Here is a 22,631-nt window from a genome sequence, read left to right as displayed (position 1 = left end):
CCAGTCCCGGAGAAGCAGGAACTTTAAAAATCTTCCTGGATGGAAAGGTGCTCGCAGGGAACTTGGTCAGGATCCCAGGAAGGGCAGTGGAGCCTCCAGGTTTCCAGGGTCACTAACAGAGGAGGTGCATTCCAGGGACAGCGCTCCACAGACTGTGGGCCGAGTGTGATAAAGGGCTGGAGTGCGGCCAGAGGGGGCTGCATAGCCCGGGAGCCTGATTCCAGCGGCAGGGCGCCAGGGTACACAGTCCAGGATCCCGTGCTCCCCCAGGACAGGCGGAGCCCAGGAGGGCACAGGACAGCAAGACTCTCCTGCTACAGAGAGCCCCTGAGCTGTGCAGGTCAGCACTCCCCGCCCCCGGAGCATCCAGGCCAGTGCAGACTGGGAGACTGCGGGAGTTACTGTGGGAGCTGACTCCAGGGCTGAAGAGCTGGGCGCCACCAGTGTTATTGTTCCTCCTGGTGTCACCCTGTGCCTGGGAGGGGTGGGGCCGCCAGAGAACATGGGCCTCACCAGCTCCCACTGAGATGGGCACCTGGCAGCTATACACTAATAAATTAGGCAATCTAGAAGAAATGGACGAATTTCTGGAAAACCACAAACTACCAAAACTGGAACAGGAAGAAATCGAAAACCTGAACAGGCCAATAACCAGGGAGGAAATTGAAGCAGTCATCAAAAACCTCCCAAGACACAAGAGTCCAGGGCCAGATGGCTTCCCAGGGGAATACTATCAAATGTTTAAAGAAGAAATAATATCTATTCTACTAAAGCTGTTCCAAAAGATAGAAAGGGATGGAATACTTTCAAACTCGTTTTATGAGGCCAGCATCACCTTAATTCCAAAACCAGACAAAGACTCCATGAAAAAGGAGAATTATAGACCAATATACCTGATGAACACAGATGCAAAAATTCTCAACAAGGTGCTAGCCAATAGGATCCAACAATACATTACAAAGATTATTCACCATGACCAAGTGGGATTTATCCCCAGGATGCAAGGTTGGTTCAACACTTGTAAAACAATCAACGTGATAGATCATAGCAACAAGAGAAAAAACAAGAACCATATGATCCTCTCAATAGATGCAGAGAAGGATCATTTCCCACCTTTTGGCTAAGATCAAGTGTAGATGCAGAGAAAGCATATGACAAAATATAGCATCCATTTCTGATGAAAACTCTTCAGAGTGTAGGGATAGAGGGAACATTCCTCAGCATCTTAAAAGCCATCTATGAAAATCCCACAGCAAACATCATTCTCAATGGGGAAACACTGGGAGCCTTTCCCCTAAGATCAGGAACACGACGGGGCTGTCCACTCTCGACACTGCTATTCAACATGCACTAGAAGTCCTAGCCTCAGCCATCAGACGACAAAAAGAAATAAAAGGCATTCAAATTGGCAAAGAGGAAGTCAAACTCTCCCTCTTCCCAGATGACATGATACTATACATAGAAAACCCAAAAGACTCCATCCCAAGATTGCTAGAACTCATAGAGCAATTCGGCAGTGTGGCAGGATACAAAATCAATGCCCAGAAGTCAGTGGCATTTCTATACACTAACAATAAGACTGAAGAATGAGAAATTAAGGAGTCAATCCCATTTACAATTGCACCCAAAAGCATAAGATACCTAGGCATAAACCTAACCAAAGAGGTAAAGGATCTCTACCCTCAAAACTACAGAACACTTCTGAAAGAAATTGAGGAAGACACAAAGAGATGGAAAAATATTCCATGCTCGTGGATTGGAAGAATTAATATCGTGAAAATGTCAATGTTACCCAGGGCAATTTACATATTTAATGCAATCCCTATCAAAATACCATGGACTTTCTTCAGAGAGTTGGAACAAATCATCTTAAGATTTGTGTGGAATCAAAAAATACCCTGAATAGCCAGGGAAATATTAAAAAGAAAACCAGAGCCGGGCGCATCACAGTGCCAGATTTCAGGTTGTACTACAAAGCTGTGGTCCTCAAGACAGTGTGGTGCTGGCACAAAAACAGACCCATAGATCAATGGAACAGAACAGAGGATCCAGAAGTGGACCCTCAATTCTATGGTCAACTAATATTTGACAAAGCAGGAAAGAATATCCACTGGAAAAAGGACAGTTTCTTCAATAAATGGTGCTGGGAAAATTGGACAGCCACGTGCAGAAGAATGAAACTAGCCCATTCTCTTACATCAGACACAAAGATAAAACTCAAAATGGATGAAAGATCTAAATGTGAGACAAGAATCCATTAAAATGCTAGAGGAGAACACAGGCAACACCCTTTCTGAACTTGGCCACAGCAACCTCTTGCGAGATACATCTATGAAGGCAAAGCAAATAAAAGCAAAAATGAATCATTGGGACTTCATCAAGATATAAAGCTTCTGCACAGCAATGGATACAGTCAACAAAACTAAAAGACAACCTACAGAATGGGAGAAGATATTTGCAAATGACGTATCAGATAAAGGGCTAGTTTCCAAGATCTATAAAGAACTTATTAAACGCAACAGCATAGAAACAAACAACCCAGTCATGAAATGGGCAAAAGACATGAACAGAAACTTCACAGAGGAAGACATACACATGGCCAACAAGCACATGAGAAAATGCTCTGCATCACTTGCCATCAGGAGAATACAAATAAAAAAAACAAAAAACAAAAACAAAAAAAAAGGAAAATACAAATCAAAACCACAATGAGATACCACCTCACACCAGTGAGAATGGGGAAAATTAACAAGACAGGAAACAACAAATGTTGGAGAGGATGTGGAGAAAGGGGAACCAACACTCTTGCAGTGTCAGTTGGAATGTGTACTGGTGCAGCCATTCTGGAAAACTGTCTGGAGGTTCCTCAAAGTGTTAAAAATAGAACTGCCCTATGACCCAGCAATTAAGATGCAGATGCAGTGAAACGCCAGAACACCTGCACCCCGATGTTTCTAGCAGCAATGTCCACAATAGTCAAACTGTGGAAGGAGCCTCGGTGTCCATCAAAAGATGAATGGATAAAGAAGATGTGGTTTATGTATACAAGGGAATATTACTCAGCCATTAGAAACAACAAATACCCACCATTTGCTTCATTGTGGATAGAACTGGAGGATATTATGCTGAGTGAAATAAGTCAATTGGAGAAGGACACACATTATATGGTCTCATTCATTTGGGGAATATAAAAAATAGTGAAAGGGAATTAAGGGGAAAGAGAAAATTAGTGGGAAATATCAGAAAGGGAGACAGAACATGAGAGACTCTAACTCTGGGAAATGAACAAGGGGTGGTGGAAAGAGAGGTGGGCAGGGGGTGGGGGTGACTGGTTGACGGGCATTGAGGGGGGCACTTGATGGGATGAGCACTGGGTGATATGCTATATGTTGGTAAATTGAACTCCAATTTAAAAAAATAATTAAAATTTTTTAAAAAATGAATTAAATAAATAAATAAATATTAAAAACAGTCAAAAAAAAAGAAAAAGAAAAAAAAGGAAAAAGCCTGCATCAGATAAAGGACCACATAAGACCCCATGCCATAGGTTTGGCCAGATCAGACATTGGAGCAAGGAATGTCCAAATAAATGCTCTCTACAAGGATCACATCCAGTCTGTGAGAAAGATCATTGGAAGAGAGACTGTCCTCATCTCCAGAAAAAAAGGAAGAGAGGAACTTACTTCCCCAACTGAGAGCAGGAACCTGAGGAACTGATATGGCAGGCCCTAGGCTGGTCCAACTGCCTTTGATATCAAGATGACTGAGCCCCAAGTTACCCTGGATGTGCAAGGTAAGTTTACCAATTTCCTTATTGATACAGGAACCACTAACTCTGTTTTTTTTTTTAAGATTTTATTTATTTATTCATAAGAGACACAGAGGGGGGGGGGCGCAGAGACACAGGCAGAGGGAGAAGTAGGCTCAATGCAGGAAGCTCGACGTGGAACTCAATCCCAGGTCTCCAGGATCAGGCCCTGGGCCGAAGGCGGCACTAAACCACTGAGCCACTCGGGCTGCCCAACACTTTACTCTGTTCTTAGCACTCAGGCCCTTCTTGTCTTTCTAACCATAAAATTGTTGTCATAGAAGGGAAACTAAAACATGCTCTCAGACAGTGCCTCTAACTTGTAAACACAAAAGTCATTTGGTGGGGGTGCCTAGGTGGCTCAGTAGGCTGGGCATCTGCTTTTGGCTTAGGTCATGATCTCAGGGTCCTAGGATTGAGTTCTGTGTCAGTCTCCCTCCTCAGTGGGGAGCCTGCTTCTCACTTTTCTCCTGCCTCATGCTACCTCTCTCATTATCTCTGTCTCCCTCTCTCAAATAGATAAAATATTTTTTTAAAAAATCATTTGGTCACTCTTGTTTTTCTAGTCCCCTCATTGTGAATGAGACTTAATGTATAAACTAGGGAGCAGATTTGCTCTTACCAAAGCGAAGAATGGCTTATTTGCTTTAACACTTGGAGAATTAAAACTGTACCCTGATATCCTTTCCAAAATCTGGAAGGAAGTAAAAACAAAGGACTGGCATTGCAATGTCCCTGGAGGGGCTCTTAAGGCTCAGCCAGTTAAAGTGACTTTAAAGGACCCAACCCATATACTTCAAAAAAACAATATTCCTTAAAACCAGAGGCAAACACTAGGTTAATAATCATGTATTGATAAAATGTCTCAAGAATTCTTTTTTGACTGCTGTGCTCAATGATCCTGCATCAGGGACTGTGGCTTCAAAGTGCACTTCAAATATTGGGAATTATCCCACTTAGAGTAATCATAACTACCTCCCTGATGCATTATATTCTTTCAAAAGCTTTAAGCGCACCAGAACACCAGAAAAGGAACCAAGGATGACTGAGTTAAAGAATGTAAACCTGAATTCATAACCCATAAATGTCACAGAGACAAAGGGAAGAAATCGTGACCTATGAATGCCACACAAGGGATCAACAAAAGCTTCAAGAACTTCAGAGCAGTAGCTGACAGTGGCATTCATGCCTTACATTTTGATCATATCTCTCAGTTAAGCTAAGAGTCTGACCAAAAGGAGGGAAGTGGTTTTTTTTTTTTTTTAATATTTTACTTATTTATTCTTGAGAGGCACAGAGAGAGGCAGAGACATGGGCAGAGGGAGAAGCAGGCTCCCTACTGAGCAGGAGCGTGATGTGGAACTCGATACCAGGACCCCAGGATCACAAACTGAGCTGAAGGCAGATGCTAAACCACTGAGCCACCCAGGCATCCCAAAGGAGAGGATTCTTAAAAAGAAAACTACAGGCCCCAAATGGCATAATTTAGGTTAACATCCCAAATTAGTAAACCCAAGTTAATATCTAACCTAACTGCAGTTCCAATACCCAGAAATGTGACGTTTAACCAGTCAACATCAAATTTCCTGGTCAATTCTAGAAACTTGAATGATAGTCCCTACTACTCCACTTATTTATTTATTTGCCATAGGACTTAATAAACTTTTATTTTTTTTAAATGTTGCCCCTAACCATTACTCTGTGGCTTGAACTAGCTCCCATAAAAAGAAAGTTACTTCTGCTCACCTGTGAAATACGAATTGAAGCCAGAATAATGACTTCCCTCTCCAAAGAAAGACTGCAGATGAGGAAGACACTGAGGATTGCATGTGTCAGAGCTCCTCATTTGTTAAGTCATGGTAAATAAAATTAGAAGGCTGGGGGAGACGGGTGGGCAAGAGATAAAAGAGGTCAAAGAAATAAAAAAGTATATAGTATTAAAAGATAAGGATCAAAACAGCTTCCAGAGAAACAGCTGGATTGTTTAGTCATGGTGACTAGTTACTGAGAAGCCCACAGGACCAGGTGATTGTGTAGTTCCTGGTGCTAGAGAGAGGTTGTTTATGTAGGATACGAGGTGATGAGGATGGTGAGGAGGTTGAGGCCACCAGGTACTGATGCAGTCACCAGAAAACTGTCTAAGAGAGAGAGGAAAGAAGCCTAGAAAGAACCAGCATAAGACCATTAGGACTGGAGGTGCCCATGTCCCATACAAAGAGAGGAGTCTGCAGCACTGTTATGATCTTTGGATCTGAGTGTCATAGCCCTTAGAGAATCCAGACACGATCGCAGCACAGATAAGGGTACTGTCTGCTGCCCAGATTATCTCCAGCCTCTGGGAACTGTGTTGAATTAAATGGAATGGAAATAAACACCTGGGAAAAGTCTAAGAGGGGAACTGTCATATCTTTTGTGAGAAAAAGGTGTCCTCAATTCAGAGCTATCCTCAGCCACTTCCACATGAACCAGAGATCACCCCTGCTTTCATGTGTGTGTCTTCTCAGAGTTAATCAGTGACCAACAGAGAGAAAAAGAGCAAAGGGCCCCAGAGCTGAGATACCAAAGGTGACTAGGGGAAAGATGACAGGGAGGGCCTTTCTAAGGAAGCTCTCAGCACAGACTGCAACAGATCTAAGTATCCAAGGGCCTTAACCATGGCTTGGATAAATTTTGCACAGAATAATTTCAGAAGGAAACAGGGTGTGGTCTGAAGGAGATTTTTTTTTCTTTTTTATTCCCATTCTAAGTATCTAATTTCCATACAAATAGAACCTAAGAGTAGAATAAAGAGATAATGGAACAATTCTAACTAGTTGAAAAGTCATTCCTAATTTTTTAAAAAATTGTTCATAATTACTTTGTTTTAGCTTCATGTATCTTAACCAACTAGGATCAACTACCTTCTGCATAGTACTTTCACCCTGTGTATCTCCAAATGACAGAAAAACATTTGTACCCATTAGAGTAGTTAACACAGAATGAATTTTCTAACCCCCCCCCTCCATTTAAATACATGTTCTACTCTACATACCCATACTGACACATACTTACATTGCATCTACATGGAGAATAAATGCAGGTCCCACAAATCAGTTTCTGCTATCTCAAATACATAAAATGTAAGACATGTAAAACACATCCACTGTTTTTTAAATCTTAAGTTTGTTGTTGCAGCCAATTTGTGACATCTCTTCTAAACAGACACGAAGCATATTTTTTTCTCCCTTTCTTGCCGTGGCAATCCCGGAAGTGTGCCAGTGGTAGGGGATCATTATGATCTCCCAGGTCTTTACCCTAAATGCAGAGGGTCCTTCTCAAACACTCTTCCATACAGGGCCATAACTAAGACAGGCAGAGAGGCTCTGCTCTCGCTCCTCAGACAGCCATCTCTTGAAACCTGATCAAAGAAAGGAAAGGATTAACTCCAGTGCAGAGCTTTGCTTTCCAGCCCAGAGGCCTTCTCTGACAACCTCGCTCTAAAATAGTAACATGTGTACAGGATTTGGTGTCAGAAGATCCATGTGTCAGATCTAAAGGTCGAATAGGAGAGACATTTGGGTGAGAGTGCAGTGAGTAAACTATGGCACAGGTGGGTAAAAAAATGATGTATAAAAACTTCTTTTAACTCATGAAATATTATCATTATTGGTCTTGTCATAACAACTTCTTAAAATAACATACCCACAAAATAAGCTGTAGATGTATTATTTAATATGTTTAATTTAATGTGTTCTACACCATGTAAATAAAGAGAACATCAGTTGCCATCATCCACAATCAGTATTTCTTTTTTAATGTTCCATAACCCTACCATGGCTGACGAAGATAGGTGGAAGACAGGCAGACAAAGGCCCCCCTCCCCAAGAGGAAACCACCCTTAAAAGGAATTTACAGCACCCTGGAAAGAGCCCTCCACCCCTTCCCATGCCATAGATAGATTGCAAAAACCAGACTGGGTGGCAGGCATACAGAGGATTAATCAGATTATTGTATTTATTTATTTATTTATTTATTTATTTATTTATTTATTTGCAGTTCAATTTGCCAACATATAGCATAACACCCAGTGCTCATCCCAACCAGTGCCCCCCTCAGTGCCCATCACCGAGTCCCCTCCACCCCCCTGTCCACCTCCCTTTCTACCACCCCTTGTTCGTTTCCCAGAGTTAGGAGTCTCTCAAGTTCTGTCTCCCTTTCTGATATTTCCCACTCATTTTTTCTCCTTTCCCTTTTATTCCCTTTCACTATTTTTTATATTCCCCAAATGAATGAGACCATATAATGTTTGTCCTTCTCTGACTGACTTATTTCACTAGGCATAATACCCTCCAGTTCCATCCATGTCGAAGCAAATGGTGGGTTATTTGTCATTTCTAATGGCTGAGTAATATTCCATTGTATACATAAACCACAGCTTCTTTATCCATTCATCTTTCGATGGACACCGAGGCTCCTTCCACAGTTTGGCTATCGTGGACATTGCTGCTAGAAACATTGGGATGCAAGTGTCCTGGCATTTCACTGCATCTGTATCTTTGCGGTAAATCCCCAACAGTGCAATTGCTGGGTCGTAGGGCAGATCTATTTTTAAGTCTTTGGGAACCTCCACACAGTTTTCCAGAGTGGCTGCACCAGTTCACATTTCCACCAACAGTGTAACAGGGTTCCCCCTTCTCCACATCCTCTTCAACATTTGTTGTTTCCTGTCTTGTTAATTTTCCCCATTCTCACTGGTGTGAGGTGGTATCTCATTGTGGTTTTGATTTGTATTTCCCTGATGGCCAGTGATGCAGAGCATTTTCTCATGTGCGTGTTGGCCATGTCTATGTTCTGTTCATGTCTTTTGCCCATTTCATGATTGGATTGTTTCTTTGCTGTTGAGTTTAATAACTTCTTTATAGATCTTGGATACTAGTCTTTATCTGATATGTCATTTGCAAATATCTTCTCCCATTCTCTAGGTTGTCTTTGAGTTTTGTTGACTGTTTCTTTTGCTGTGCAGAAGCTTCTTATCATGATGAAGTCCCAATACTTCATTTTTGCTTTTGTTTCTCTTGCCTTCACGGAAGTATCCTGCAAGAAGTTACTGTAGCCAAGTTGAAAATGGGTGTTGCCTGTGTTATCCTCTAGGATTTTGATGGAATCTTGTCTCACATTTAGATCTTTCATCCATTTTGAGTCTATCTTTGTGTATGGTGCAAGAGAGTGGTCTAGTTTCATTCTTCTGCATGTGGATGTCCAATTTTCTCAGCACCATTTATTAAAGAGACTGTCTTTGTTCCAGCGGATCGTCTTTCCTGCTTTGTCAAATATTAGTTGACCATAGAGTTGAGGGTCCACTTCTGGATCCTCTGTTCTGTTCCATTGATCTATGGGTCTGTTTTTGTGCCAGCACCACACTGTCTTGAGGACCACAGCTTTGTAGTGCAACCTGAAATCTGGCATTGTGATGCCCCCAGCTATGGTTTTCTTTTTCAATATTCCCCTGGCTATTCGGGGTCTTTTCTGATTCCACACAAATCTTAAGATGATTTGTTCCAACTCTCTGAAGAAAGTCCATGGTATTTTGATAGGGATTGCATTAAATATGTAAATTGCCCTGGGTAACATTGACATTTTCATGATATTAATTCTTCCAATCCACGAGCATGGAATATTTTTCCATCTCTTTGTGTCTTCCTCAATTTCTTTCAGAAGTGTTCTGTAGTTTTGAGGGTAGAGATCCTTTACCCCTTTGGTTAGGTTTATGCCTAGGTATCTTATGCTTTTGGGTGCAATTGTAAATGGGATTGACTCCTTAATTTCTTTCTTCAGTCTCATTGTTAGTGTATAGAAATGCCATTAACTTCTGGGCATTGGTTTTGTATCTTGCCACACTGCCAAATTGCTGTATGAGTTCCTGTAATCTTGGGGTGGAGGCTTTTGGGTTTTCTATGTATAGTATCATGTCATCTGGGAAGAGGGAGAGTTTGACTTCCTCTTTGCCAATTTGAATGCCTTTTATTTCGTTTTGTTGTCTGATTGCTGAGGCTAGGACTTCTAGTACTCTGTTCAATAGCAGTGGTGAGAGTGGACATCCCTGTCTTGTTCCTGATCTTAGGGGAAAGGCTCCCAGTATTTCCCCATTGAGAATGATATTTGCTGTGGGCTTTCATAGATGGCTTTTAAGATGTTGAGGAATGTTCCCTCTATCCCTACACTCTGAAGAGTTTTGATCAGGAATGGAGGCTGTATTTTGTCAAATGCTTTCTCTGCATCTATTGAGAGGATCATATGGTTCTTGTTTTTCTCTTGCTGATATGATCAATCACATGATTCTTTTACCAGTGTTGAACCAGCCTCGTGTCCCGGGGATAAATCCCACTTGGTCATGGTGAATAATCTTCTTAATGTATTGTTGGATCCTATTGGCTAGTATCATGTTGTGAATTTTTTGCATCCATGTTCATCAGGGATATTGCTCTGTATATCTCCTTTTTGGTGGGGTCTTTGTGTGGTTTTGGAATTAAGGTGAATCTGGCCTCATAGAATGAGTTTGGAAGTATTCCATCTCTATCTTTCTGAGCAGCTTTAGGAGAACAGGTACGGTTTCTTCCTTGAACGTTTCATAGAATTCCCCAGGGAAGCCATCTGGCCCTGGACTCTTGTGTCTTGGGAGGTTTGTGATGACTGCTTCAATTTCCTCCCTGGTTATTGGCCTGTTCAGCTTTTCTATTGCTTCCTGTTCCAGTTTCGGTAGTTTGTGGCTTTCCAGGAATGCGTCCATTTCTTCTAGATTGCCTAATTTATTGGCCTCTAGCTGTTCATAATATGTTTTTAAAATCGTTTGTATTTCCTTGGTGTTGGTAGTGATCTCTCCTTTCTCATTCATGATTTTATTAATTTGAGTCTTCTCTCTCTTCTTTTTAATAAGGCTGGCTAGTGATTTAGCTATCTTATTAATTCTTTCAAAGAAGCAACTCCTGGTTTTGTTGATCTGTTCCACAGTTCTTCTGGTCTCGATTTCGTTGAGTTCTGCTTGAATCTTATTAACTCTCTTCCTCTGCTGGGTGTAGGATATATCTGCTGTTTTTTCTCTAGCTCCTTTATGTGTAAGGTTAGCTTTTGTATTTGAGTTCTTTCCAGTTTTTTATGGATGCTTGTATTGCGATGTATTTCCCCCTCAGGACTGCTTTTGCTGCATCCCAAAGATTTTGAATGGTTGTATCTTCATTCTCATTAGTTTCCATGAATCTTTTTAATTCTTCCTTAATTTCCTGGTTGACCCTTTCATCTTTTAGCAGGATGGTCCTTAACCTCCACGTGTTTGAGGTCCTTCCAAACTTCTTGTTGTGATTTAGTTCTAATTTCAAGGCATTATGGTCTGAGAATATGCAGGGGACGATCCCAATCTTTTGGTATCAGTTCAGACCCGATTTGTGACCCAGTATGTGGTCTATTCTGGAGAAAGTTCCATGTGCACTTGAGAAGAATGTGTATTCAGTTGAGTTTGGATGTAAAGTTCAGTAGAGATCTGTGAAATCCATCTGGACCAGTGTATCATTTAAAGCTCTCGTTTCTTTGGAGATGTTGTACTTAGAAGACCTATCAAGGGTAGAAAGAGCTAGATTGAAGCCACCAAGTATAAGTGTATTATTATCTAAGTATTTCTTCACTTTGCTTATTAATTGGTTTAAATATTTGGCACCTCCCACATTCGGGGCATATATATTGAGGATTGTTAAGCCCTCTTGTTGGATAGATCCTTTGAGTATGAGATAGTGTCCCTCTTCATCTCTCACTACAGTCTTCGGGGTAAATTTTAGTTTATCTGATATAAGGATGGCTACCCCTGCTTTCTTTTGAGGACCATTTGAATGGTAAATGGTTCTCCAACCTTTAATTTTCAGGCTGTAGGTGTCCTTCTGTCTAAAATGAGCCCCTTGTAGACAGCAAATAGATGGGTCCTGCTTTTTTATCCAGTCTGAAACCCTGCGCCTTTTGATGGGGTCATTAAGCCCATTCACGTTCAGAGTTACTATTGAGAGATAGGAGTTTAGTGTCATCATGGTATCTATTCAGTCCTTGTTTTTGTGGATTGTTCCACTGAACTTCTTCTTAAATGGGAATTTTAAGAGTCCCCCTTAAAATTTCTTGCAGAGCTGGTTTGGAGGTCACATATTCTTTCAGTTCCTGCCTGTCTTGGAAGCTCTTTATCTCTCCTTCCATTCTGAATGAGAGCCTTGCTGGATAAAGTTTCTTGGTTGCATGTTCTTCTCATTTAGGACCCTGAATATGTCCTGCCAGCCCTTTCTGGCCTGCCAGGTCTCTGTGGAGGGGTCTGCTGTTACCCTAATACTCCTCCCCATAAAAGTCAGGGATTTCTTGTCTCTTGCTGCTTTAAGGATCTTCTCTTTATCTTTGGAATTTGCAAGCTTCACTATTAAATGTCGAGGTGTTGAACAGTTTTTATTGATTTTAGGGGGGGATCTCTCTATTTCCTGGATCTGAATGCCTGTTTCCCTTCCCAGATTAGGAAAGTTTTCAGCTAGGATTTGTTCAAATACATATTCTGGCCCTCTGGCCCTTTCGGCGCCCTCGGGAACCCCAATTAAGTGTAGGTTTTTCTTCCTCAGGCTGTCGTTTTTTTCCCTTAATCTGTCTTCATGGTCTTTTAATTGTTTGTGTCTTTTTTCCTCAGTTTCCCTCTTTGCCATCAACTTGTCTTCTATGTCACTCACTTGTTCTTCCACCTCGTTAACCCTCGTCGTTAGGACTTCTAGTTTGGATTGCACCTCATTCAATTGATTTTTAATTTCTGCCTGATTGGATCTAAATTCTGCAGTCATGAAGTCTCTTGAGTCCTTCATGCTTTTTTCTAGAGCCACCAGTAGCTGTATAATAGTGCTTCTGAATTGGCTTTCTGACATTGAATTGTAATCCAGATTTTGTAACTGTGTGGGAGAGAGGACTGTTTCTGATTCTTTCTTTTGAGGTGAGGTTTTCCTTCTAGTCATTTTGCTCAGTGCACAGTGGCCAAAAACAAGTTGTATTGGGCAAAGGAGAAAAAGAGAGGAGAGAAAGAAGGAAAGAAAAGAGAAAAAGAAAAAAGAAAAAAGGAAGAAAAAAGGAAAAAAGAAGAAAAAGAGAAATAAAAAGAAAGAAAGGGGAAAAAAGGGTGGGGGAAGCAATCAGAAATCAAAAAGAAAAAAAAAAAACACGGGGGAGTATCTTCTGATTCCGTATACTTTAAGTCCCTTGACTTCCCCTGGAACTTGTCCGTCTAGCTGGTCTTCTGGGGGAGGGGCCTGTTGTGCTGATTTTCAGGTGTTAGCACTTGGGGGAGCTGCTCTCCCCCCTCCTGGTGCAGGGCTCAGTGGGGGTTGTTTACCCCGTGAGGCCCCAGGAGGAACAGCCCCAGTGGCGGGGCCAGCTCTGGAGCCCTGGAGTCAGCCCCCGCAGGAACTCCGGAGCTCTCGGTCTGTAGGGCCTGGAGGCTCCGGGGCGGGGCCGCTGATCTGCTCAGCTGGGGCAGGAGCGTCCTCGCTGTCCTGGGCCCTCCCGGCCTCTGCCTGTCCCCGGGTGAGGCCGGGTCCTGGGCTGTGTCCCGGCGCCCTGTGCTCCGGGGCCTGCGCTGTTGGATTCGCGCTCCTGGAGCCGCGCAACCCCCTCCGCGGAGCAGCTGCCCGAGCCCCTCCGAGCTGCTCCGGGTCCCGCCGTGCGCGCTGCAGCCCTTAGGGAGCTCGGCACACTTTCCTGGGCGCGCAGGTGTCTGTTAGTGTCCCAGGGAGCCCGAGGGCATCCCCGCCCTCCTGGGTCCTGCTCCAGCTCCCCGCGAGCCCCTTTCCGCCCGGGAAGGTCGGTGCAGCTCCTGCGTCTCCGGGACGGGGCTCTCCTGTCCTGGGGACACTCGCCCCGGCCTCAGCCCGGCTCCTCGTGGGCCCCTCCCCCTTGGAGGCCTTTTGTTTCTTTCTTTTTCCCCATCTTCCTACCTTGATGGAAACGCGAACTCTTCTCACTGTAGCGTTTCAGCTGTTCTCTCTTTAAATCTCAGGCCGAATTCGTAGGTTTTCAGGGTGATTTGAAGGTTATCTAGGTAATTTGGTGGGGACAGGTGACTTGGGGACCCTACTCTTCTGCCATCTTGCCCCTCTTCCTCAGTCATGCATCTTGATTGCACTGCACTGTGATGTGAAATGAACTTTTTACTCTGGTCTCCAGTTGAAGACAGTTTGAAAATAGTTGCTCTAAAGTAACCTGACACAAAACAAGAATGCATGGAAGTTGCAGTCTTTTAAAATTGACTCTGGCTGGCTGAGAACAAATCTATCCAGTTTATATTTTATTTTGCAGCCAAGAAAGCCGATTCTGATCTTGCTAAGACTAAACAAATAAAGCATTCTGGGGGAGATACCTCAGTGATAAATTAAGTGATAAATGAGGCTTTGGAATATTGGTGAGGTCTATAGCCGATGACCAAGAAAAAATGCTGCTGCCCCGCGCTTTAAGGAGTGGCTGATTATATACCTGGGAAGTGGAAGGGTTTTGAGGATAGTGTACTCTCTAAGGAATTTTGGAAGCAAGGTTTCCAGAACTCTGAGGGGGCTGGCTATTATTGGGAAAGGGTCACTTATTACCATCTAATAAAACCTGAGTCATGTGACCTTTCAGATGTATATCAGTGGGCCAGGTGCTTGGGGGATGATTGCCAACATGTATCTTGGGGGTTTATAGATAAAGGGAATTTTTAAAGGAATTTTTATATTTTAAAGTAGACTCACAGGGTCCTGGAGGTTGGACTAATATTGTCTTCTGCCCTTAGCAAAGTATGAACATCAAGGTGTTTGAGTCCTTAGAGGAATTCAGGACGAATTCGTAGATTTTCAGGATAATTTTAAGGTTATCTAGGTAATTTCGTGGGGACAGGTGATTTGGGGACCCTACTCTTCCGCCATCCTACCCCTCCCCCATGTGGGGAGTTTCATTCTGTATAAAGGGCGAAGGGGAGGAGATTCACCCAGTCCCCACCAGTCTCTGGGGCTAATTTAGTTAAGGTCTTCTTTAATGTTCTGTTCATCCTCTCTACCGGTCCTGAGCTCTGGGGCCTATATGCACAATGTAATTTCCAATCTGCCCCAAGTTCTAGTGCCCCTCCCTGTGTTACCTTAGAGACAAATCCTGGGCCGTTGTCTGACCCAATTCTAATGGGAAAACCATACCTCGGTACAATGTCTTCCAGCAGTTTCTTGGTCACGATCTGTGCCATTTCATGTTTGGTGGGAAATGCCTCTGTCCATCCTGAAAAAGTATCTATAAACACTAGTAAATACCTGTATCCGTATTTTCCAGGTTTTAATTCGGTGAAGTCCACTTCCCAGTAGGCTCCTGGGCACTCGCCCCTGGAGCCGGGTACCCGGGTTAGATCCATGGGCTGTGCCATTAATTAATTGGCACGCATGGTAGCTTGCCACAATCTGCTCCATCCTTGCTTGAGAGTCTTTAATAGTGATTTTTGCAGGTCGTATGAGGTCTTCCATCTTCCTTGTTCCCATGTGAGTACTCCGATGCATTTTGGATAAGACTCGTCGTCCTAGTTCCTCTGGCAGCCCTCCGTCAGCCACGCAAGCATTGGGTCATAGGCAAGCGTTTGATCCAGTGTAAGTCAGCATCAGTATAATTGAGGGTGTCAGGCAGGGTCGGTGCCCCTGGATCGGGTAGCATGGTTGTTAAGACCTGGGTCACCGAAAGGGCCGCCTCCTTTGCTTTCGAATCAGCTAGCCGGTTTCCCCTGGCTACTGGTGTGTCTGCCTTTTGGTGTCCTGGACAATGGATGATAGCTGGTGCCTTGGACAGCCAGAGGGCCCTCAGGAGTTCAAGGATCTCTGTTTTATTTTTAACAGTCTCTCCTTCTGCTGTCAGAAGCCTTCTCTCTTTGTAAAGTGCTCCATGGATATGAGCAGTGGTGAAGGCGTACCTGCTGTCGGTGTAGATGTTTATTCGTTTACCTTCTCCCATGGTCAGTGCCTTGGCCAGTGCGATCAGTTCTGCCTGTTGATCTGATGTTCCGGCTGCCAACAGCTCTGCCCAGATGGTCTCCCTTTCCGTGGTTACCGCTGCCCCCGCATATCTGATAGTCTGTCCTGACCATATCTAAAATTCCTTTCCAAGGATTTCCCTTCACAAACCTTCTACACCTTCCTTTGCATTCAGAATTTGTCCCAAGCCATTTCTTTCAGTCAGTCTCATTTAGGACAAAATTACTTTCTTTTGCCTTGAACAAAATATATTCCCATTCCTTATATCTTTCTTACACATCTCCTTTCCTACATACAGAGTTGCTTCCTTTATCAGTCATCAGTCTTATTTTAGCAGAGTTTTTCATTCTTAGAAACCTTAGTCTCCAGTAAAAACTAAGGAGTAACTGATTTTGAACTGTCACACCAGAATTCTTTAGATGGCAAATTTATGAAACAGTTAAGTACAAAGCATGTTCACCAACAGATTCAAATGCACGTTTCAGCATTTTTTCCTGTTTGGAAAAGACCTAGATGTCCAAAGAATTTAATCCCATTTGTTTTCTTTTGATGTCTGGAGCGGCCTGGTTAACAAAAGCCACGATAATCGCGGCCTTTGTTTCTGGGGCTTCTGTGTTCATAGGGGTGAACTGCCTAAAAGCCTCTATGATTCTAAGAAGGCTGCTGGACTCTCATCCTTACCTTGTCTCACATCATATACCTTGGCCAGATTGGTCGGTTTGTGCGCGGCAGCCTGGAGACCTGCCCCTAGAGTCTGGCGGTGGACCCGGAGTCTCTCCTTACCTTCAGCCGAGTTGTGGTCCCAGGTAGGGTGGGATAAGGGGAAGGCAGTGTTTATGAGGTCTGGGTTTTGAGTCGGCTGTCTGTCCTCTCCCAGGACAGACTTCCGGGCTTCCACCTGAATTCGTCCTTTCCCTTCGGTGGTGAAGAGAACCTGCAAAAGCTGTAGGTTGGTGGATAAAGAGAACAGTATCTAAAAGCCCGATAGATCTTTCAGGTTATCAGAGAACTTTGCATTCTGGGTTTTCCAATTATATAAATCACTGGTGGAGAACGGCCAATATAACATTGGCTGTCCACCGGTCTCCTCGCGGGTCCCATGGGGCAGAGGGGAGGGTCGGTGGAGTTGGCTGGCCCCGCATTAGGGGGTGGGGCCGTCCGGTGGATCCCTCCGCGAGTCTTCGCTGCCACCCGTGCACAGGGACTCCCTTGTCAGGGAGGGTTGGTGCCCCTTCTGCAGCCCCCGGTGCCTCTGATGGGGGGGGGGAGGGCAAGGGGGTGTCGGGTAGGGCGGTGGGAGAATCAGGTCCTTCGGGGAGGAATCCTGCAAGACCAGATAAAGGGGTTTTTTGGTCTTAGAGTCAGTCTCCTCGGCCTTTGGCAGGGCTAGAGTATTGGTAGGTCCTGCTTTGGGGGGTAAAATGGTTTTAGCCAAGGAGGGGGATTCTCGATCATGTCCTGCCAGGCCAGGATGTAGGGCACCTGGTCAGAGTGGCCATCCGGTTTATCCATGAAGATCACGGCCTTAACCTGTAAGATAATAGGTAGGTGGAAAGTTCTTTCTCGGGGCCATCCTGCATCAAAGGTTGGCCATTGTGCCTTGCATTAAGTCTGAAATTTCCCTCTCCTTATGTCGTGCTCAGATTGTGAGCTCTTTCCCTAACGTCGGAGAAGTGGGAGAACATAAGAGACAGGGGGGTGGTTTGTGTCTGCCCCATTATGTCCCCAGTTCATACCAAGGCACAGACAGTTATGACACTTAACAAAGACACAGTAACACAAACGTTCCAGTGCGGCCACAGAGACAAAACAAAGTAAACCGAAGGGCTGGCAGGTGGCCCTCCTTACAGATGAGGACCCCGTCCTCCAGGCGGGAGCAAGGGCCATCTCCCAAGACCCCCGGTGGATGGCCCGCCAGAGCGTCCGCCTTAAGCCAATGTCGACCTAATACAGATTGGAATTCCTACAAGTAAAAACACACTTTAGAGCTCTCAGAGAAAAAAAAAAAAAAAAAAAAAAAAAAAAAACCTCTCAGAGAATATGCGCGCAAAAGGTGGAACAGTTCAGTACTCACCAGGCATGGAACCCTCTGGATGGGGTCCTGGGGGCCTCTCGGATCCCAGACGAGCCCCTAAATGTTGTGCCTAAGATGGCGAATCCGAGAAAACCACCAAGGAGCTGACACCGATGCAAGTCCATGAGGGTTTATTAACAAGCTCGAGCTTGGGTCCATGTATACCCGACACAGCAGAGCAGGGACTTAGACCCCGAGGGGGGTTACAGCTGGGTTTTTATGGGCTGGTCTAGGGGTAAGGTGGGGTTTTTCAGTAAGGGTTGGGGTGTGAGAATCTCCAAGAAAGAGGTCTCACAAGATCTTGCTTCTTTATTCCGATAAGGGCACGCTTTGTGTTTTTTTCTGTAGCCGGGGTAAGGTAGAGTTCAGTACCTCGTCACAGTGGCCTGGTCAGATGGCCTGAGATGGCTGCCGAAGCTAAAATGACTGTCTTGTGCCAATGTTAAACTTGAATGGCCCTAATTTTCTTGGCCTCCACAAAACATTTTTATCTCAACTTCACAGGAGGGAAATGGGAGGTAAAGAGAAGTCAAGTCACATAAACAAAAACAAATCCACCAAAAACCAAAGCCAGATGTAAAGAATTTGCAGCCAATGTCCATTAGTAAAATTGAAATACAGCTTGTTCTTGAGGTGATAAAATCATTTGAGACTTAAGCAGATCTTTAGAATTTATCCTTCCTAGCATCCATGGTCAAGCTAATGTAGGCTCCCCTCCTGACTGCTTGATTATTCATTGATCCAGATGAAGAAACTTAAGCACAAATAAATTAGACAGGTCAGTAGAAAGCTAAAATTATTCTTTGTGTTGGGGAATTTTCTCATTGTTGTTAAGTTGCCTTAAAAAAGGGGGGAGCTTATATAAAAAAAGAGAAGCTGCCTAAGTCAATTGCTAATTTCAGTCCAAGTACCTTATGGAGGACACAGAGTCAAGTTGGAACCATGCCAGTATAACAAGCTATCTCCTTCACTGTCCTGAAAGTGTTTATGCTTTGATAAAGTTATATTTAATTTTTTATGGGGATGGGATTTCTTATGGGATTCCATCGTTTTATGATCATGCGAAATTTGGAACCGATACTTGTGTTACTTTGTGTTTACTTCCATAGGGAGTGGAATCTGCACACTAGAAGTGGTCAAAGTGTATCACTATGACATGGAATCAGAGAGTGGCCAGCTTATGCTCTCAGAATTGAAGTCCCAGCCTTGAAGAGAACCCACCTATCCTGTGGTTGTTAATTGGAGTGCTTATGCCAGCAGTGTCAAGCCAACCTTGTCTGAGCAGTCAAATTTTCTGGGAATGGTTTATTTTGATGAACTCTCCTTCATTGAGCTTAAGAGAAACACAGGAAATTATGCAGTTTGCCAGAAAGATCTATGGGGTCACTTAACTTACAAAATGCCTGAGAAGCGAACAGATCAAGTATATGCCCTAGGTGCTTTTGATGTACTGCACACAGTAGAAGGTCAATATTACATACAGGCAAAAAATGCTTCAATGTATTAGATGGATGTTTTCATTAGTTTTTTTTTTACTAGATCATCACTACATTTATTTTTATTTTTTATAAATATTTTATTTGAGAAAGAGAGAGAGTACACAAGCAGAGGCAGTAGGAGAGGGAGAAGCAGGTTTCAGCTGAGCAGCAAGCCCAATGCAGGGCTCCATCCCAGGATCCTGGGATCATGACATGAGCCACCCAGGTGCCCCATTACTGCATTTCTTTAAAAATTGTGCTGGATTCAGTTAGTTGGTATAACATTAACTATGGGGGAACAGAGGACCAACTGAAGACAAAGCCCATTGACAAGTCCTTGAAACAGGCAGAGGGACCTTCCTCTAAGGACTCAACCACCTTGATGTTCATACTTTGCTAAGGGCAGAAGACAATATTAGTCCAACCCCCAGGACCCTGTGAGTCTACTTTAAAATATAAAAATTCCTTTAAAAATTCCCTTTATCTATAAACCCCCAAGATACATGTTGGCAATCATCCCCCAAGCACCTGGCCCACTGATATACATCTGAAAGGTCACATGACTCAGGTTTTATTAGATGGTAATAAGTGACCCTTTCCCAATAATAGCCAGCCCCCTCAGAGTTCTGGAAACCTTGCTTCCAAAATTCCTTAGAGAGTACACTATCCTCAAAACCCTTCCACTTCCCAGGTATATAATCAGCCACTCCTTAAAGCGCGGGGCAGCAGCATTTTTTCTTGGTCATCGGCTATAGACCTCACCAATATTCCAAAGCCTCATTTATCACTTAATTTATCACTGAGGTATCTCCCCCAGAATGCTTTATTTGTTTAGTCTTAGCAAGATCAGAATCGGCTTTCTTGGCTGCAAAATAAAATATAAACTGGATAGATTTGTTCTCAGCCAGCCAGAGTCAATTTTAAAAGACTGCAACTTCCATGCATTCTTGTTTTGTGTCAGGTTACTTTAGAGCAACTATTTTCAAACTGTCTTCAACTGGAGACCAGAGTAAAAAGTTCATTTCACATCACAATGCAGTGCAATCAAGATGCATGACTGAGGAAGAGGGGCAAGATGGCAGAAGAGTAGGGTCCCCAAGTCACCTGTCCCCACCAAATTACCTAGATAACCTTCAAATCACCCTGAAAACCTAAGAATTCGGCCTGAGATTTAAAGAGAGAACAGCTGAAACGCTACAGTGAGAAGAGTTCGCGCTTCCATCAAGGTAGGAAGACGGGGAAAAAGAAAGAAACAAAAGGCCTCCAAGTGGGAGGGGCCCGCGAGGAGCCGGGCTGAGGCCGGGGCGAGTGTCCCCAGGACAGGAGAGCCCCGTCCCGGAGGAGCAGGAGCTGCACCGACCTTCCCGGGCGGAAAGGGGCTCGCAGGGAGTTGGAGCAGGACCCAGGAGGGCGGGGATGCCCTCGGGCTCCCTGGGACAGTAACAGACACCTGCGCCCCGGGAGAGTGCGCCCAGCTCCCTAAGGGCTGCAGCGCGCACGGCGGGACCCGGAGCAGCTCGAAGTGGCTCGGGCAGCTGCTCCGCGGAGGGGGTTGCGCGGCTCCAGGAGCGCGAATCCAACAGCGCAGGCCCCGGAGCACAGGGCGCCGGGACACAGCCCAGGATCCGGCCTCCCCCGGGGACAGGCAGAGGCCGGGAGGGCCCAGGACAGCAAGGACGCTCCTGCCCCGAGCTGAGCAGATCAGCGGCCCCGCCCCGGAGCCTCCAGGCCCTGCAGACGGAGAGCTCCGGAGTTCCTGCGGGGGCTGACTCCAGGGCTCCAGAGCTGGCCCCGCCACTGGGGCTGTTCCTCCTGGGGCCTCACGGGGTAAACAACCCCCACTGAGCCCTGCACCAGGAGGGGGGAGAGCAGCTCCCCCAAGTGCTAACACCTGAAAATCAGCACAACAGGCCCCTCCCCCAGAAGACCAGCTAGACGGACAAGTTCCAGGGGAAGTCAAGGGACTTAAAGTATACAGAATCAGAAGATACTCCCCCGTGTTTTTTTTTTCTTTTTGATTTCTGATTGCTTCCCCCACCCTTTTTTTCCCTTTCTTTCTTTTTATTTCTCTTTTTCTTCTTTTTTCGTTTTTTCTTCCTTTTTTCTTTTTTCTTTTTCTCTTTTCTTTCCTTCTTTCTCTCCTCTCTTTTTCTCCTTTGCCCAATACAACTTGTTTTTGGCCACTGTGCACTGAGCAAAATGACTAGAAGGAAAACCTCACCTCAAAAGAAAGAATCAGAAACAGTCCTCTCTCCCACACAGTTACAAAATCTGGATTACAATTCAATGTCAGAAAGCCAATTCAGAAGCACTATTATACAGCTACTGGTGGCTCTAGAAAAAAGCATGAAGGACTCAAGAGACTTCATGACTGCAGAATTTAGATCCAATCAGGCAGAAATTAAAAATCAATTGAATGAGGTGCAATCCAAACTAGAAGTCCTAACGACGAGGGTTAACGAGGTGGAAGAACAAGTGAGTGACATAGAAGACAAGTTGATGGCAAAGAGGGAAACTGAGGAAAAAAGACACAAACAATTAAAAGACCATGAAGACAGATTAAGGGAAAAAAACGACAGCCTGAGGAAGAAAAACCTACACTTAATTGGGGTTCCCGAGGGCGCCGAAAGGGCCAGAGGGCCAGAATATGTATTTGAACAAATCCTAGCTGAAAACTTTCCTAATCTGGGAAGGGAAACAGGCATTCAGATCCAGGAAATAGAGAGATCCCCCCCTAAAATCAATAAAAACCGTTCAACACCTCGACATTTAATAGTGAAGCTTGCAAATTCCAAAGATAAAGAGAAGATCCTTAAAGCAGCAAGAGACAAGAAATCCCTGACTTTTATGGGGAGGAGTATTAGGGTAACAGCAGACCCCTCCACAGAGACCTGGCAGGCCAGAAAGGGCTGGCAGGACATATTCAGGGTCCTAAATGAGAAGAACATGCAACCAAGAAACTTTATCCAGCAAGGCTCTCATTCAGAATGGAAGGAGAGATAAAGAGCTTCCAAGACAGGCAGGAACTGAAAGAATATGTGACCTCCAAACCAGCTCTGCAAGAAATTTTAAGGGGGACTCTTATAATTCCCATTTAAGAAGAAGTTCAGTGGAACAATCCACAAAAACAAGGACTGAATAGATACCATGATGACACTAAACTCCTATCTCTCAATAGTAACTCTGAACGTGAATGGGCTTAATGACCCCATCAAAAGGCGCAGGGTTTCAGACTGGATAAAAAAGCAGGACCCATC

General features: G+C 44.3%; 1 protein-coding gene across 1 annotated transcript in view; it reads left to right on the top strand.

Annotated features, from left to right (window-relative positions):
- LOC144292308 (vascular non-inflammatory molecule 3-like) overlaps positions 1-19,403 on the top strand; it is an 84,967-nt gene extending 65,564 nt beyond the window's left edge. The window contains 1 exon segment of the mRNA XM_077865915.1: positions 19,006-19,403. Within this exon segment, the coding sequence (XP_077722041.1) occupies positions 19,006-19,403 (398 nt within the window).
- Positions 19,404-22,631: the final 3,228 nt, after the last annotated feature.

Source organism: Canis aureus, chromosome 1, assembly GCF_053574225.1.
Source record: "Canis aureus isolate CA01 chromosome 1, VMU_Caureus_v.1.0, whole genome shotgun sequence".
NCBI classification, from domain to species: Eukaryota; Metazoa; Chordata; class Mammalia; order Carnivora; family Canidae; genus Canis; species Canis aureus.
This window is presented reverse-complemented; position numbering and strand designations above follow the sequence as displayed.